This window comes from Numida meleagris, chromosome 6 (assembly GCF_002078875.1).
Source record: "Numida meleagris isolate 19003 breed g44 Domestic line chromosome 6, NumMel1.0, whole genome shotgun sequence".
Taxonomy (NCBI): Eukaryota; Metazoa; Chordata; class Aves; order Galliformes; family Numididae; genus Numida; species Numida meleagris.
This window is the reverse complement of record NC_034414.1, coordinates 7,201,089-7,216,842: the sequence shown is the minus strand read 5'-3', so window position 1 is coordinate 7,216,842 and position 15,754 is coordinate 7,201,089. Positions and strand designations below refer to the sequence as shown.

The following is a 15,754-nucleotide window of genomic DNA, read 5'->3' as shown; positions in this document are numbered from 1 at the left end:
CTCAGCAAGTTCACAGATGACACCAAGCTGAGTGACTCAGCTGTTACGACAGAAGGAAGGGATGCCATCCAAAGGGACCTTGACAAATTTGAAATCTGGGCCCACGTAAACCTAATGAGGTTCAAAAAAGCCAAGTGCAATATGTTGCACTTAGATGAGGGCAATCCCAGGTATGTATACAGACTGGGAGAAGAACACTTGGAGAGTAGCTCTGCTGGGAAGGACTTAGGGGCCCTGGTAGATGAAAAACTTAACTTGAGCCAGCAGTGTGCTCTTACAGCCCAGAAGGACAACAGTATCCTGGATTGCATTAGAAGAGGAGTGGCCAGCAGGGAGAGGGAGGTGCTTGTCTCTCTCTACTTCGCTCTTGTAAGGATCCATCACGAGTACTGGGTCCATGTCTGGGGCCCGCAACACAGGAAAGATGTGGAGGTTTTGGAGAAGGTCCAAAGGAGGACCGTGAGGATAGTCGAAGGGCTGGAGCACCTCTCCTACAAAGACAGGATGAAGGAACTTAGCACATTTGGTCTGGAGAAGGCTCCAGGGAAACATCACTGAGGCCTTCGAATATTTAAAGAGAGATTATGAACAGGAGGGAAATCAACTTTGTACATGGCTAGATGGTGATAGAACAAGGTGGAATGGCTTTAAACTGATGTAGGGGAGATTCAGGTTAGATGTCGGGGGTAGTTTTTCACTGACAAGGTGGTGAGGTGCTGGAACGGGCTGCCCAGAGAAGCTGTGGATGCTCTGTCCCTGGAGGTGTTCTAGGCCAGCAGGATGTAGCCCTGGGCAACCTGATCTAGTGTTTGATCTAGCAGTTAGCAGCCGTGACCACAGCAGAGGGGCTGGAACTAGACGACGTTTGAGGTCCCTTCCAAGCCAAGCTATTCTACAATTCTACTTTTATTGTGGATAATAGTAACTTCAACATTACAAGCCTGTTCTGATTTCTTTTCCCACGTATCCGTGATGTCAAATAGTCCAAATGTGACAACACGTGCATTAAATTCTTTTTCAGTTGCATGGAATTATTTTGTGGCACTTATTATATGTCATTGACCCTTAATTAGTGCGGTATTTACAAGTAGGCTAGATCTTCCAAATGAGAAAAGACCAAGCTTGTCCCCTAAAAAGATAGAGAAACTCAAAGTTAATTAGATGTTATGCACATGTAGAAGCCTTGCTGATGGATATGTAACTTCAGTTCAGATGAAAACAAGAATATAGCCCTTTTAGGTACAGTTTATGTGGTCGTACCACAGAGACACCTGTGCTATCTTTCCCATTTGTTTCTGGGCTCTGCCAGTGGAACCCTAGGAATTTCCCTCAGCTACATGTCAAGTTTTGACAAGAAGAATGCTAATCTTGCTAACCTGCCTTGCTAAATGCTAATTTTGGTAATTTACCATACTGTGAGCTGGTGAAGTACTTCTGTAGCTTCTGCATTTTTATTCTTTTGATTAAATATGAGATTCATGTTTGATATCTCTAAAAATGTTTCTCTAATAAAAATTGCACCCCTAGAAGTAAACAAGAGGAAGGTTCTGTGTCATGTTTGAGTGCTGTGAAGTAACTATCATGTTAACAGCTCTCTGGTCTCACTCATTTTACAGAAAAAAAATTACGGAAAAACATGGTGTTAAAACACTTCCAAAGTGTTTGCTGTGTTTCTGAATAATGAATTGAATTTTCATTTATTAAATACATAATAGCAATAAATTACAATTGCGCAATTTCTTACAGAGTTTTTATTAAGATCAAAATTACTTGTTCAGACTAGATTTATATAAATAGATCACAGTACATTTTTACTTGTTTAGAAGATTGTAGTACATATTATAAAATTAAGAAATTTTTTGTCCCTCCAACCATCACTGCGAAAAGGAATCATGCATTATTTTTACTAAACAAACAAAAGGCCCACCTAGCTGAGAGAGCCACGGTACGGGAATGGCTCTGCTCTCCGAAATTAGACATGAAACAGAGATACCAAGACTATTTATTGAACAAGAAATAATAAAATATAGTACAATGTTTGTGTTATTAAAAATGAAAGTATACCAAAACAACACAGCTCTCTTCACGCACCTTTGCAAGGGGTATTAAAAATGACAGCTGGCCAGCATGCAACTGAGTAAAACATTCCAGTTTTACAATGTCTAAGTTAGAGCAGTGGAAAGACTAACTGAAAATCCAGACAAAACAAACAACCCAGATGCTTACAAGTTCTCATGTCACCTTCCCTTCAGTGCTGTGTATGCTGTGCTCAGTCAGCAGTTGAGTATGTCCTGGTGATACCTTTCCTGAATGGTGTCTGTTTCTGCCATCTGGATTAGTGTGTTTTACAGACAGACCTTCAAGGAGGTGGAGGTCCTTTCAGGACCCTGGAGTACTTCCAGCTGGAGTTCCTTGCCCAACTCGCTATATTAGACGGTGACTCTACAAGCAGCTCGGCTCTGAGCGTGCTGTGCTCTTACAGGGTAATTCACACCTTGCATAGCTTGGTTCACAAAACATAAGGCTGTCACTTCAGAACAGAGTTATGGTTGCAATCAAGGCTTTGCAGTAGTTACAGCAAGAATCAAAGTGAAGTTGTTATAGAGTCTGTCCTGCTCCTGTTTTCCTCAGTACAGAGGTTTCTGTTCAATTCTGCAGTGTGGTGGATTGCTTTCTCTACATGCTTTTTTCCTTTTAGAATAAGAGAACCACTGTTTTCTCACTTGATACTGAGATGTAAACATTTTTAAATGCATTGTTCTAAAGGGAAGAAAACATTTGATTGATAACATTTCATGCTGAGTCAACTACCGCGTGATTCTTTTTTAAATTCTTTCTATTCAAATAATCCCAAAATGCATTAACAATAATTTAATATGATAGATTTCTAAGTGGGTCAAAAAGACTCTTCAAACAAATTTCCAATCCTCTTTCTCCATTTCCCTTTATTGTTTATTTTTTTTAGACTAGGAGAGAGTAAAGAGAGTTTGTAGCAATTTTAAATTATTATTTTTTAATGGCAAATAAGTCCCCTAAATGCTCTAACATTGCCAGGTGATAAAACTGAATTTGTCTCTTGTACTTCTGACTTTAGGTGCTAAGTGTTGATATAGCTTTGTATAATGGTTGGAGTTTAAAAAGCAAAAAAAACATACCAGCTACCCCTCAAACCAAGATGGGTTAGACTAAAATAATCCTTCCTTTCATTCTTTTCTGTTGCCCTTTGCTGTTGTCTAATTTCAGTCTGAACCAGCAGTACCGCTACCGGTAGCTGCATTGGCCCCCTATATAATACGTTTGCTATCTTATGTATCGGCTGGTATAGAAAGCTGAGGTGTATTGAGTGGCAGGAACAGTCTGGGAGGTGGGTCATTTTTTCCATGCTTGCTTTCTGTTCTGTTAGTCCCTGCTTCTGCAGATTGTGATGCATGTGTGGTTGGTGTATCGCCAGGATTATTTACAGGGCAAAATGACACAAAAGAGCAAAAATGTCTTGTGACTAAAGTGAAAATAAAGAAATTTCAACATTCAGCTGCAGAATAGTTGTGCTTGTGAGTGTTTTAGCACTGGTATTTCATACAGCTTCCCATGATAGTCTGCCTCGGTGTCAGTATCTTGGAAAGCTTTCGCTTCTTTTTTCATAAAAGCTATCTGAAATTATGTCTTCTTATGGAAAACTAAAAGTAAGAGTTTAATAGAATACTGTTATTGAGTAAAGTGAGGTTAAAATTGTGCTGAGATGCATTTCTAAGGGATTTCCCTTTTTATTTTAGTGTTACTTGTGATATAGCATAATTGTGCCTTCACAGGTAATAAATGAATGTTGGAGGTTTGGAATGATTCTTATGAGCTGTTCTACTAATTCACCTCTGGGAATTATAGTTCAGAAAAGAAAAGAGTGACCAGTACTGGGATCACAACTAGCTCCACGTTTCCAACTGGTTTTCTGTCAGTAGATGCTCTGTTCCCTCCAATATTGCTGTTGCCTGGACCATCAGAGCCATAATGTGGCAGTATTGAAGGTCTAAGGAGTAGATGAAGAGTGAAGTACCTAAGCACAGAAAACAGCTATTGTTCCATTTATGCACTGCTATGATAACGCAGATATTTTTATGAAGCACAAAATAATGCCATAGCCTGAGTAACAGCTTGGAAGTCATGAGTCAGAGAGCAAGAATTAGGAGAATTAAAAAAAATAAAAAAATTTCCTTGGTAATAGAAATGTTTCAAACTGTTTTCAAAATCGTTCTCCTGGTGCAAGCCCCTTGAGCATTAAATGAACTGAGTACGATAATAAAATAAAAAACATTAGCAATTATAATAACACTACTTTTCTGTTGATGCCCTTTTGAGTCTCTAGAGGCAAATCTTAGAAAGATTTCTCTTCTGTTCCATGGAGACAAAATGAACTGGCTGCATAGGTCTTTTCATTCTCACAGCAGCTACTGTTCGTAACATTGCCCTGGTAATCGCAGTTGCAGTGGGAAAGCATGCAGTTGCCTGCTTTGTATCCCAGGTGGGGTTGCATCTATACTGATTTATCCCGGTAATCAAAGATCTCCGCTCACAAGGAAAAGGTCCTCCTTCTTTGTTCGTGCTTATCTCCTCACACTGGCTCCTGGGAGATGTGCCTGAGTAAAGAGTGCACAGTTTTGCCTGAAGTGAGGATCATGCATGAACAGTTCTGAGCATTGTATTAAATCACTGGTCTGCTGACATAAGGCTTCACTTGAGCGTGCATTGAAATACCTTTGCTAGGGCTACTTTGTATTTTTTGCTCTGGACATGGCCAGTTACCAATCTGAAATTTTGCTTGGGCAGGCTTTGAAGAGTTGTTGAGTTTGCCTGGAGTGTCCTTGCAGGTGATAGCTATATTCTTCATAGCATGAGATTTTTATTTTTTTTTTTTTTTGGCAACAACTATACTTCTAGGACTTCTGCTTTATAGCCATGCTACACATTTACAACAGATCCAATATCTTCTGCAAACTTTAAGCTGCATTTTTATCCATTAACAATTCTGGTTTTCTGGAAGATCCTCAAACAACAAGTTATAGAACTTTTTTTTACTTTTAGATAACAATTACAAATATTTTCTTGAATCTGTACAATCATGTTTGTGTCAGCTCAGTTACAAACTGAAAATGGCTGGTGAGCGTTTAACACATACAAGATGCAAAACAGTGTTCATACGCATGAACTTTCCTGAACAGCATATATAAAGACAAGGGCTACCGACCTGTAAGTGTGTAGCAGGCAACTAGATTGTATAATACACATATAATTTGCATTTGCACTTTTACAATAAAGGTATTGATGTAAAAACTTGATTCAAAGCCTCTCTAGCAAAAAAATTAAGGAAGAGTTAACCCTATGCATGGATAAATAATCAGCAAAATTTATCCCAGGGACTATTGTTCCTGGACCTAGATTTCATCTTGTGAAAGAATTTAGTGCTTTGATTGTGTTTTATTTCTTTTAATGGTCAGAATTCATCAGCATTTACAATGTACGATTATTGAAGATAGCCCTGTCAATGTTAGTTCTACTACAAATAATAGTCTTCACAGGCAATATAGATTTGGAGCAGCATTTTAAAATGACGTGTGCGCGTGTGTGCGTGAGTGTGTGTGTGCTTGTGTGTATGATGGAAGAAAGCCACCTGTGAGATTGTTCGAACCCTTTGCAGTGTTACCAACACAACAAAGAAGCAGTGACTGGAAAACCATCTAAAAAGGCCAAGGACTCCCAGTCTCCATGCTATAGAGATGCTTATCTTCTTTCTAAAAGGACACACTGTCATTCCAAACACTCTATGTATCTTGTTCTCACCCAACAGAATTTTTTACAGCTTTGAAGCATTTGCAGGATTTCTGAAAGGAGTTTATTAGTCTTGTTTTCAGGTAAGGTGAAAGGAGACACTAACGGAGATGAAAGATACAACTCGCCATCAAAAAATAAATGTCTGATGACAATCATTCTTGGGAAAAAAATGGCTTACATAGCTTTACGTTTACAATACTGCACTTTTTTTCCCATGCATGTACAAGAACCATATTTGAAGCTGGTTCCAGTATCTGTTGTTTTCATTGCTTTCACGTTGCTTGTCAAACCAGGGTTATTCTAATGAACAGAACATTTGACTTGAATTTGGGTAATGCTTATGACCATACAAAAAATCTATCAGTAGCAATAGTGTCAGCTGGAGAACTAGTGCTACAAGTGGATAACATTGCACTACTTGAAACCAATAGCTCTTCACACAGTAGAGGACTGAGGGTCCTATTCAGCAATATTCAGGGTCCTATGGTTGCGGCCACAGAGGTTCCAGAAGCTCTCGCTGAGTCTAATCCTGATTCAGGAACCAAAATGATATGCTGTGTATATATTTCTCTGCACAGCCTGGATGCGCTGGACACCCTCCCCCACTTGATTCCTGGGAAGGGAAAAAAAAATAGTCTCTGTTTAGCTCAGTGGCATGAAAAGCAATTCATAGCAATGAAATCTAAAGAAGTTAGCCAGGCATGTATGAAAAGAACGAGTTGCCTGTAAAGAAGGGAAGAGCTGTCAAAACCTAATAGTGGGCTCTGGCTGCGATAAAATTTATCAAAGAGGGAAGACTAGTTTGATTTAAGGATGTAGCCAACTTCTGCTAAGGGACACTTTTCATTTTCTAGGATATACTAACTGTTAAAGTGCTCCTCATGTGCTCTCTTGGTCTGTTCCTATCACGGTTTGGTTAGAGCTGAGAGCTCAGGGATGTGCTTTCTAAACTCAACTCCCAGATGCCCCGGTGGGCATTTCAATTGTGGCACTTGAGCCAGCAGCTAACTTTTCAATGAGGGCACAAAAATCTGGGCTCCCCACTTTGCTTGATCTTCCTTTGCAGCCATGCTTGTCTGTTGGTACCACCATTCTCTCAAAAGGCACAGTGCTTTCCTGCTGCAGTGGGCTGGGAGTGTTCGAAGGTCTCCCTGCTGAAAGTGCACTGCTGTTGTGCCCAGGAACTAGTAAATGTAATTGCTTATGGAGACAGAAAATGCTGGGGTATTTTTGTCATTTTGTAACGTCTTCCTATTGCGTGACATTTAACTTACAGAACAACCTAGAGATGGTGCTTGCAACCAAGTCAATTCTTCAGTTGCGTTCTAGTAACAAGTCTACACTCTGCAGAAAGTATGCTCTGTCAGCTGCCTGCCTTTATATATCAGATGCTTATGGCATTGTACATGGCTTAATAGGAGCATGATATTTTTTCTTGTCTTTCAGCATTGAGGGTTGACATTGTGGCTGTCCATAAATATAATAGCTTCTCCTGACTGAGATTATTGCCTGACTTTAGCCAATGATTGCAACAATAAAAATAAACTGTGGAAACTCTTAGGAAGCAATTTAGTTAAAACATAGAATTTTTGTGTCTCATGAATCAGGATTAGCATTCCCTGTATTGGGAAGGGAGAGGATTAAACAGAGGGATTAAAAGGACATCTTTACCCCACTGGACTCTGTGGAATAGCCCCTGAGGATATGGCTAAGAAAGAGTTCAACAGGAATGCCAAATTTCTGCTGAATAGGTTAAAAGGGTGAGGAAGCCTCTTCGGCAGCCATCCAAGCGCAGAAGACCTGCATAACATTTCTGCTCAATAGGGCCCTAAAGACAAAAAACAAAAACAAAAACAAAACAAAACAAAAACCATAGGAACCTTGAAAATTTTTTTTAATTGTGCGGCTTCTTATTAATGCCTCAAATCTCCTGAGACACTTAAACCTTTTTTTTTCCTTTTTTTTTTTTCTTTTCTTTTCAGGATATTTAGACATTCCTTGAGATTTGCTAGATGATACAGTATTACAATAGAAGTAATCAGATTAGGTTTTTACATAGAAAACCAGTAGGTCTTGTTTGATCCTTAGGAAGGCCATTTCTTTGTGTCAGTTATCAGTGAAATTTAACCTATCCTCTGTTTGGAAAAAAAAAAAACAACCAACAACAAAAACCAAACAAAATAAAACCTGAAACCTTTATCTATGGTACAGCGTTTGTGGTTTTCATGCATTTTTTAAGACCTTAATTACTTTCTGTTCCCGTGAAATTGAAAGTAGACTTAATTTGCATGTTATTAGTATTGGTGTTTCTGAGCACTTTTCTAGGATTTAGTGTATACTTGTGAATCTTGGCTTTGTTTGTAGAATTTCATCCAATTTCTAATGCCATATAGAAAGATTTTAACAATTATAGTAATGGGAAACCAAGAAAAAAGTCTTACCTCTGCAAGAGGATGCCAGTGGGCAATGGGTTTCCGAGGATATGAGAGCATTTCATTCCAGTGGTCACGACCTAGACTTTCTGCATCGTTGCCTACTTGACATACTCCAATGACCTCATTGTGACCTACACTGTGAAAATGTTCCATAATATGCTTTTCATAAAATATTACCCTCAGAATCGTACCATTTGCATATTTCATTAGAGACAATAATCACAATTTTTCAGATATATCTAAATATAACAAAGTGTAAATTACATGGGTTTGTTCTTCGCATTTCCCACAAATCAAAACAATTTAATATTTTATCCACTGTAGCAAATACTGTGTGTCTGTATGCATTTATCTTATTTTTGTATGAGAAATGTAAAAAATTCTTTGTGTTCTGTAACTAGTTGCAAATACAAGTTAACCGAACCACAATTTTAGAAACTGAGGTATGTGTCTAAGGGGTTAGTGCAGTTGCTCATAAACAGAAAATCAGTATGTGAACTGATTGTATATTCAGTTATTTCAGTTCTAGTAAACACATGCAGCTTAGTTAGGTTTGTTATGGATGCAAATCTGTATTTTAAAATTTAGAAAGGAAATTCTGCCTGACAATGAGACATTTTAGTCTTCTACTAAACTTAAGATGAGAAAATATTTAATTTCCCATACATTGGGAGAAAACTGATAACTTTATTCCTGGATGCAAAAGTACTATGCGAGATTTTGAGCCAACAGATAATGTTATTTTACAGCTACAGGTATCTCACCGGTCATAATCCATAACAGCTATCGACAAGTTAATTTGGTCAATGTTTTCTGGAGGGACGTCAAAGACTATGGCTTCATTGTAAACGGGATTAAGGGTATTCCTCTTGGTGGAAGTTTTTCTTTTCTTTAGTCGCCTTCCTTCACACATTAAAGAAACCTTCACGTAGGGATCTGTGTGAATCACAAGAACAACATTGGTTTTCTTTTGTTGTTTTTTAAGAAAACATAAATGGAAAGTAAAGGGAGTATGTGTGCCCATACCAGTTTGCAGAATTAGTCACCTGTATCTGGAATTTGAGCTTCTTTATTACCATGGAATGACTGGGAGGCAATGGACACTGGAAAGCTTTACCTGGTTGAATGCCTATAATGAGCAATTTAGGTTCAAGAAGTTTTTTTTTGTGCATACTGAGTTCTGAAAGAGTATTAAATTATTCACTGAACTATGACTGTTTTATACGATAGCCTGTGTATCAGTGTATTTATAACAGAGTAATTACTTTTACAAACCTGTAGGTCAGACAGAGGATGACAGTATTGTACATAGTATTGATGTACGGTTAAATATAATTCCAAGTGTTAAAAATTTTGGTTTATGTTTCTCGAGAGAATTATAATTAGGTATGCAGTGAAAAAGAAAAGAAAGGAAAAAAAAAGCTGTTTAATTGTAGCTCCTTTTTGGCAGTTCTACTACTTCCAGTATGGACAATGGATCTTTGAGCTCTTATTTAAATTAGTTTTTCTTGTTTTCATTAGCCGATTTTGAAACTGTTGTTGAAAGGAGTCTGGGATGACTGTTTTGTTCATATGCCAACAGCAGCAGAATTTGCTTGCTCTATCTTGGAGACTGTCGAGGGTCAGTCTGCCTCTGTGCCACAACAAATAATCTGTTACATGATCCAGTCTCTGATATGAAATCAATTTCGCCAGCTCAACCTGTTTTGAATCATGATGGCTTTAGAAGTAATAATATTGCTCTCTTATTGAGAGCAGATTATTTTAAACTGTTGGTTAAAGCAGAATGAACATTATTTACTTCTCAGAAATACCTGTACTCAAGTGACTTAGGAGATTTCAGTGTAAACACCCTTCTTTTCAAAAAGTATTCTGGTAATAGACAGTGCTGGAGTTCTGTGACTCGAGAGAGAAATGGGACACTAATCCACATTGAGCATTGAAGAAATTCTTACCCGATGCTCCGGTGATATCCATTGCCTTTAAATTTCTCGCCTTTATTATTGTAATAGTTAGTCTACCAGCTGTTGGAAGGTAGCAGAGTGAAAACATCAGGTCACCAAGATCCACATTATCCTGTTCCAAGGAAAAAGAAAAAAAATATGAAGCAATAATAAGTTTTCACTAGAAATAATCCCTAGGAGCTAAAGGCAAATTACACCTTTGAGAATGTACATTTCTGTAAGCAGAAGTTGGATTCTCATTCTCAAATGCAGCTGGAAAAACAGAAACCCATATGCACACAAGATTCAAGTCGCTCCATTTGTTGCTAGACCTTTAAAGCTGTGAACTGTAAATGTAGCTACAGTTTTCATTACTCGTACTTGGAGCTGAGACACATTGAATTGGATGAGATGCGATGTGAGGTATTGGAACATCTTTCTTCTATGTTTTATAGTGATTTGCACGTAATGCTGACAAGTTGCAGCAGATCTCTGTGCCTTTTCTTCTGCAGAATGATGCGCACAGTGAGGTTCACAGAATGTTGCTTGGGCAGGGCAGTTTTCTGCAAATCTCAATGTTGTGTGAGCTCAGTTGTAGTAGAAGTGAAATAGCTATGGTACTGGGGCAGATCCTATTAGACTCGGAGTCATAACATTTCTTCCTGTGCCTCATGTAGACAAGTAAGCTCCCTCAAGGAAGTTTATTCATCTGCTTAACTGATAGAATGATTCGCAAACTTTTCCTGTATTAAGAAAATGAGCAAACCTTGTTTGCAGATCCAAAGTGTCTTTTTTAAAGAAAATCCAACTCTTAGAGGAAAAAAAAAAAAAGTAGGATTGTATCAAAGGGTTTCTGAGATTTGATTTGCATTTTTTTTTCACTTGAGCAGTGAACTGGTACCTTCATAGTCCTACTTCCTGTAACCCAATATTTCACTCTTCAGTAAAAAGTTTTCCTTTTCAGCAAACTCAGAGCTACATTCTCGATTTTATAGGGTAGAGTAATAAAGCTCTTGTGGAATATGTCTATCTTGCCCACCGAGATTTGTGGAACAGCTTTCCTCCTTTCTCAGGGCAGCTGCTCCTGTGTCATTGTGAGCATGTCTTCAGAACTGCCCTCAGTGTGGGGAAAGCAGCACCTGCAGCACAGCTTCTGATTTACATGCCAGCCTCCCTAGAGCTTCTTGGAGCAGGGGAAGGTAATGGCCCATGTGTGATGTATACAGCGCGCCTTGGGTTTTTTACATCCGTTAGAGAGTCTGTCATCTGGTAAGGGGATATCAAGTGTCAGGGAGAGGTGACAACATAACATCAGCAGTCATTCCTTGGCATAACATAACAGTAAATCAGGTTCTGTAGACAACTGCTAATTATGATTAAGTGGCATGAGAGCGAATGAATTACCGTAGCCATCCAACGTAATTTTATCAATATTTTTAAACACTGCATTTTGTTTTGAAGTCACTAGTGACATGCTTAGCTTCTACTGGCAAATGCCCAAAGGATGGTTAGAAATAGTTTCCTGCATGGCTTTTTATCTGGGAATAAAATAGCAAAGGTTTATTCACCTCTGTTTTTGGAATAGTTCTACTCCAAAATACCTGGAATTTGTTGGGCTTAAGCAGATACTGAATCTAGAGGTAAGCACTTAGGAAAAGGGAGGCCTGCGTTATAGTCCTTGCTATGATAAATGAATAAATCTCAACAGGAAATACAAAAGCTTCAGAAAAAGTTAATGAGAAAGGACATCTTGTCTTGCAGTGAGAAGCTTCTTGTCTAAAGTAGAAGACGTGGGGTATGAATGGAGTTCTCCCACATACATACCCCATTGAGTAATTTGATAGTGGGAAGAGGATGACAGATTGCTTCCGATGAGTATTTTCTGAGAACAAGTGGAAGAAGCATCCCACTGCGCACAGCAGGTTGTGAAAAGACGGTTGCTATAATTCTTAATTTTTTTATCAATTTCACCTCAAATGAACTTTCTGATCCGCTGAAAAAATTTGCCTTCTAAACTGATTTTTCTGTGAAACTCAGTTCTGTAGTAAAGTCTGACAGAAAGTAGTTGGATGGAAAATATGATGTTTTTAAATGTATCTGCATTAATTTTGGATCCATATCCTGGCACTCTTAGACACACTCCTCCCATTATGAATTTGACTGTGGGGCTTGACACAGGAAATAACTATCGGAAGGGGGATTACTCTTGTACCTTGACTGCCTCCCTTAACTCATGAGGAGTTTCATCACTATGCACTATCACTCATGTTGCTGCTTGACTAGATAACAGATACGCAATGCTTTCTAAATAAAGGTCAAGCAATGCATTTTGTTTTGTGAAAAGAGCAATGCATCTGTAGATAAGAGTCTTTAGGAGCTATGTTTGTACCAACTTCTATGTCGCACCTGCATGGGCACTTCACCCCCCAACCCACCCCAAATGAAGGATGGTAGAGGACATAAAAGGTGAGTGCAAATACTTTGAAAGAGCTCCTAACAAGTGAGTGTTTGAGCTAGCTGCTGCACAGACTCGTGCCCAGAGCCTATGAGCTTTGAGTTAGCAGAGAGATATGCAAGACAAAGAGTGGCGGTTGCTGTCACAGAAAAAGATACATCGGAAGGGATTTCAGAAAATATGTGCATTCAGTCAGAAATAGCTCATTTTCTTCTGCTATTATTGGAGAGAGCTGCTGTCAAAGAATGAAAATGCTGATAATAAGGGCCTTTTGTCAGTAATAACTAGCTTTTAACCCTGACTGAACTTTGTCAACTGTCATCCCTTTCATTCTAAAGACCAGTGTTTTGTGGTGGCTGTAAAGCTGATAAAGGCTGTGACAGTATCAGGGTAGCTGATATGACTCATCCTGTTTAGTGTCTCTTGCTGGATCATGCTTGGTTGCAGACCTGCTGCAGCACTGTTTTGCTGACTTGCTTTGTACGAGTATCAAAGTGCTGTTTGAAGAGGTGACGTCGTTCAGTCCTACAAGCTAAAGTGATATCAGTGCATCTGGGAGAAGTTCCTCTTGACTACACTTGTGCTTAACCTTACAGGAGGAAAATTTTATGGGGGAAGTTTTTCATTGTGAGGAAGAAAAAAATCCAAAATTGAAGTCCAGTTCCTCAGCTCTAAGGTGCTAAGATTCATAGCTGTGGAATACTATCTTCTGCTGCTAACTATGCAACTCAGGGGAACAGAATTTCAGAAGCCACTTTGAGAAATTAAGAGAAGCCATCTTTGGGCAATGAGGAGAATTTGTCGCTCTGGCAGATTTTGAGAGTGGTTATTTTTCATTAATTGTTCACAAGCTCTTAGAAGAAGATAGCGTGAAATCATTCCATTTTCCTTCATCGTAAAACCAAACCTATAAGGCAACTGTTGTTTTAACTGTATATTGGAATATTTAGATATTGTCAGCTGTGGCAGGGTCATTTTTACTGAGCTCCAGTGCTTGGTAACTAGCTAAAAATTTGTATTATTAACATCATTTTCAGTGGCTTCTCCTGAGAGATTTATTGTCCCTGCTCTTCAAAAACAACTCTTCTACTATTTCCCCCTGTAAAACTAACAGTGTGATAGTATATCTTTTAAAATGCTGAATTCTGGTGGTCGTTAATAGCTTGTGCGTCTATTATCAGAAGCTATTTACAGTTAAAAAAATTGTTTTTAGCAAATAGCCTGAAGGATAACTCACTGTCTAGTAATGTGTCAGCAGCTCCGTACTGGTGTTTAGGTTGAGCGTAAGCCATCCTGTGAAACAGGTGGATGTATAATCTTGAAGGGAACTGTGGTAATGGACCCCTTGAAGGGCTTCACATTTGATTCCTTTGAGGGAGCATTAGGAAGCTCAGGCTTTATACCTTCTTAGTGGAACCTCTAAGTTATCTGGTAGTTAGGAAGTTTCTGACAAATAGGAATTGTATTTGGCATCAGATTGCTCTTGTGGATAGCTTATTCCTTAAATACATTGGGTGCAGAGAACGGGTATGTAAAATCATCCTGAACAAGCAGCAAGGGATGGAAGGTAAAAAAAGAAATTGTAGGTCATAAGTTCTCCCTTTGTCTCTAGTCTAGATGAGAACATGCTGTTGCTGAGTTAGACAATCATAAGTTTTGTGCCCATGTCTTCAGCATATTGTGTTGATCTCTGTAGCAAACAAGCTGTAGTGCTGAGTGCTCAGATGTAGTTTTAGTCATCTAATCAACTTAGCCATTAAGGAGAGCACTTACGGACAGCAATGCCCTTGCTTATATCTTTTAAAGCTGCTAACTGTTGAAATAGGTTTTCAAGGCACTAGCAATTTTAGAGATTTTACAGCTTTTTTTGCTCTGTTGGAAAATTGTGACTTTGCAAACTACCTCCATTAGCAGTTTTGCATGTCACTGGAAATGAGGGAAAAATGGAGATTTTGTGAAATGAGATTATATCATTTGTGGACTGATTACCAGTATTATCTGTTGGCTTTTTTGTGTTTTTTTCCTACTCCTAGTGAAGGAACATCAGTCCAAATTTAAAGTCTAGTTATTTCATGATCTTCACTGGAATTACTGAAATTATGCTTCTGTACTGCAAGACAAATTTTACTTCATATTATTCTTTATTAATATCTTTAATGATGTGAGGGTTTCAATTTTGCAGGGATTTATTTTAGAATAGGTTCACCCTGCTAGGAGACAGATAATTTGAGTATAGCAGGTATATGTATTATGACTAAATGAAAAAGAAAAAAATACTTTAAGAAGTGGTATATAAATCTATTAAATTGCTCATCTGTGTTGAGAAGTCCCATTCAGATTTGAATGATCTAAGATGTTCATTTGGTTCAGGCACAAGTCCATGGCACAAATTTTATGGAAATACCACACTAGAAAAGACTTGGGTATCTAATCTATTTTGGAATTATTGTAAATTCTGTAAAGTATCTAAAAAAAGATAAACTTATGAAGGTAACTCTAAATTTTCAATTATTTCTTCATAAAATTATTTTGTGTTGTATGTATGAGAAATGCGTATTGAGGAAAAACTCTGTAGAAATGTATGTTTTTAATTGGATTTGCACATGAATAGAAGAGTGCCAGCTGTCTTCTCATTACAGAAGGATTCATGTTTTAAGATGACTAAAAAAGATAAAACTGGAAAATTCTATTTTTACAACATCTTAAACCAAGGAAATGAACTCTAGTCAAGTAGGCATTTATCAATCTCTCAGTCAAACTATATACAGTGAGATATGATTGAGTAAAGTTTATGGAAACTGGCAATAGCCTATCTTGCTTGTATGTGTGCACAACTGTATAAAGTTAAGTGTTAATCTAGGGTGGATGAAAAGGCAAGATAATTTGAGATCATTGGATTTCTAGTATTTTCTCCATTGGATTGTCTGTGTCTCAGCATTTATTACTTACCATACCTTGATAAAAATGCTGAATCTGAGTGATTCTTGCATGAATCTGTAAGACTGAGTTATCTGCTGGAAAAGTAGCATGGCAAGCTGTAGGCAATTCAGGAGGCTCCTGGAATGCACTGAGGATAACTGCTTGAGTCAAGTAATAGA

The 15,754-nt window shown here is 38.2% G+C and overlaps 1 protein-coding gene and 1 long non-coding RNA gene across 3 annotated transcripts in view; one reads left to right on the top strand and one right to left on the bottom strand.

The window, feature by feature from the left end:
* LOC110400776 overlaps positions 1–15,754 on the top strand; it is a 142,974-nt gene that overhangs the window by 75,695 nt on the left and 51,525 nt on the right. The gene's annotated exons all lie outside the window — the stretch shown is intronic.
* SYT9 (synaptotagmin 9) overlaps positions 1,734–15,754 on the bottom strand; it is a 67,322-nt gene continuing 53,301 nt past the window's right edge. The window contains exons 4-8 of one of the 2 annotated variants that reach the window (XM_021400955.1): positions 10,214–10,334; positions 9,023–9,194; positions 8,265–8,394; positions 7,495–7,651; positions 1,734–6,436 (exon numbers count right to left, since the gene is read on the bottom strand). In XM_021400955.1, coding sequence (XP_021256630.1) covers positions 7,544–7,651; positions 8,265–8,394; positions 9,023–9,194; positions 10,214–10,334 — 531 coding nt within the window. In that variant the 3' untranslated portion in view covers positions 1,734–6,436; positions 7,495–7,543. The remainder of the gene's footprint in view (positions 6,437–7,494; positions 7,652–8,264; positions 8,395–9,022; positions 9,195–10,213; positions 10,335–15,754) is intronic. The other variant, XM_021400956.1, reaches the window with a different exon arrangement.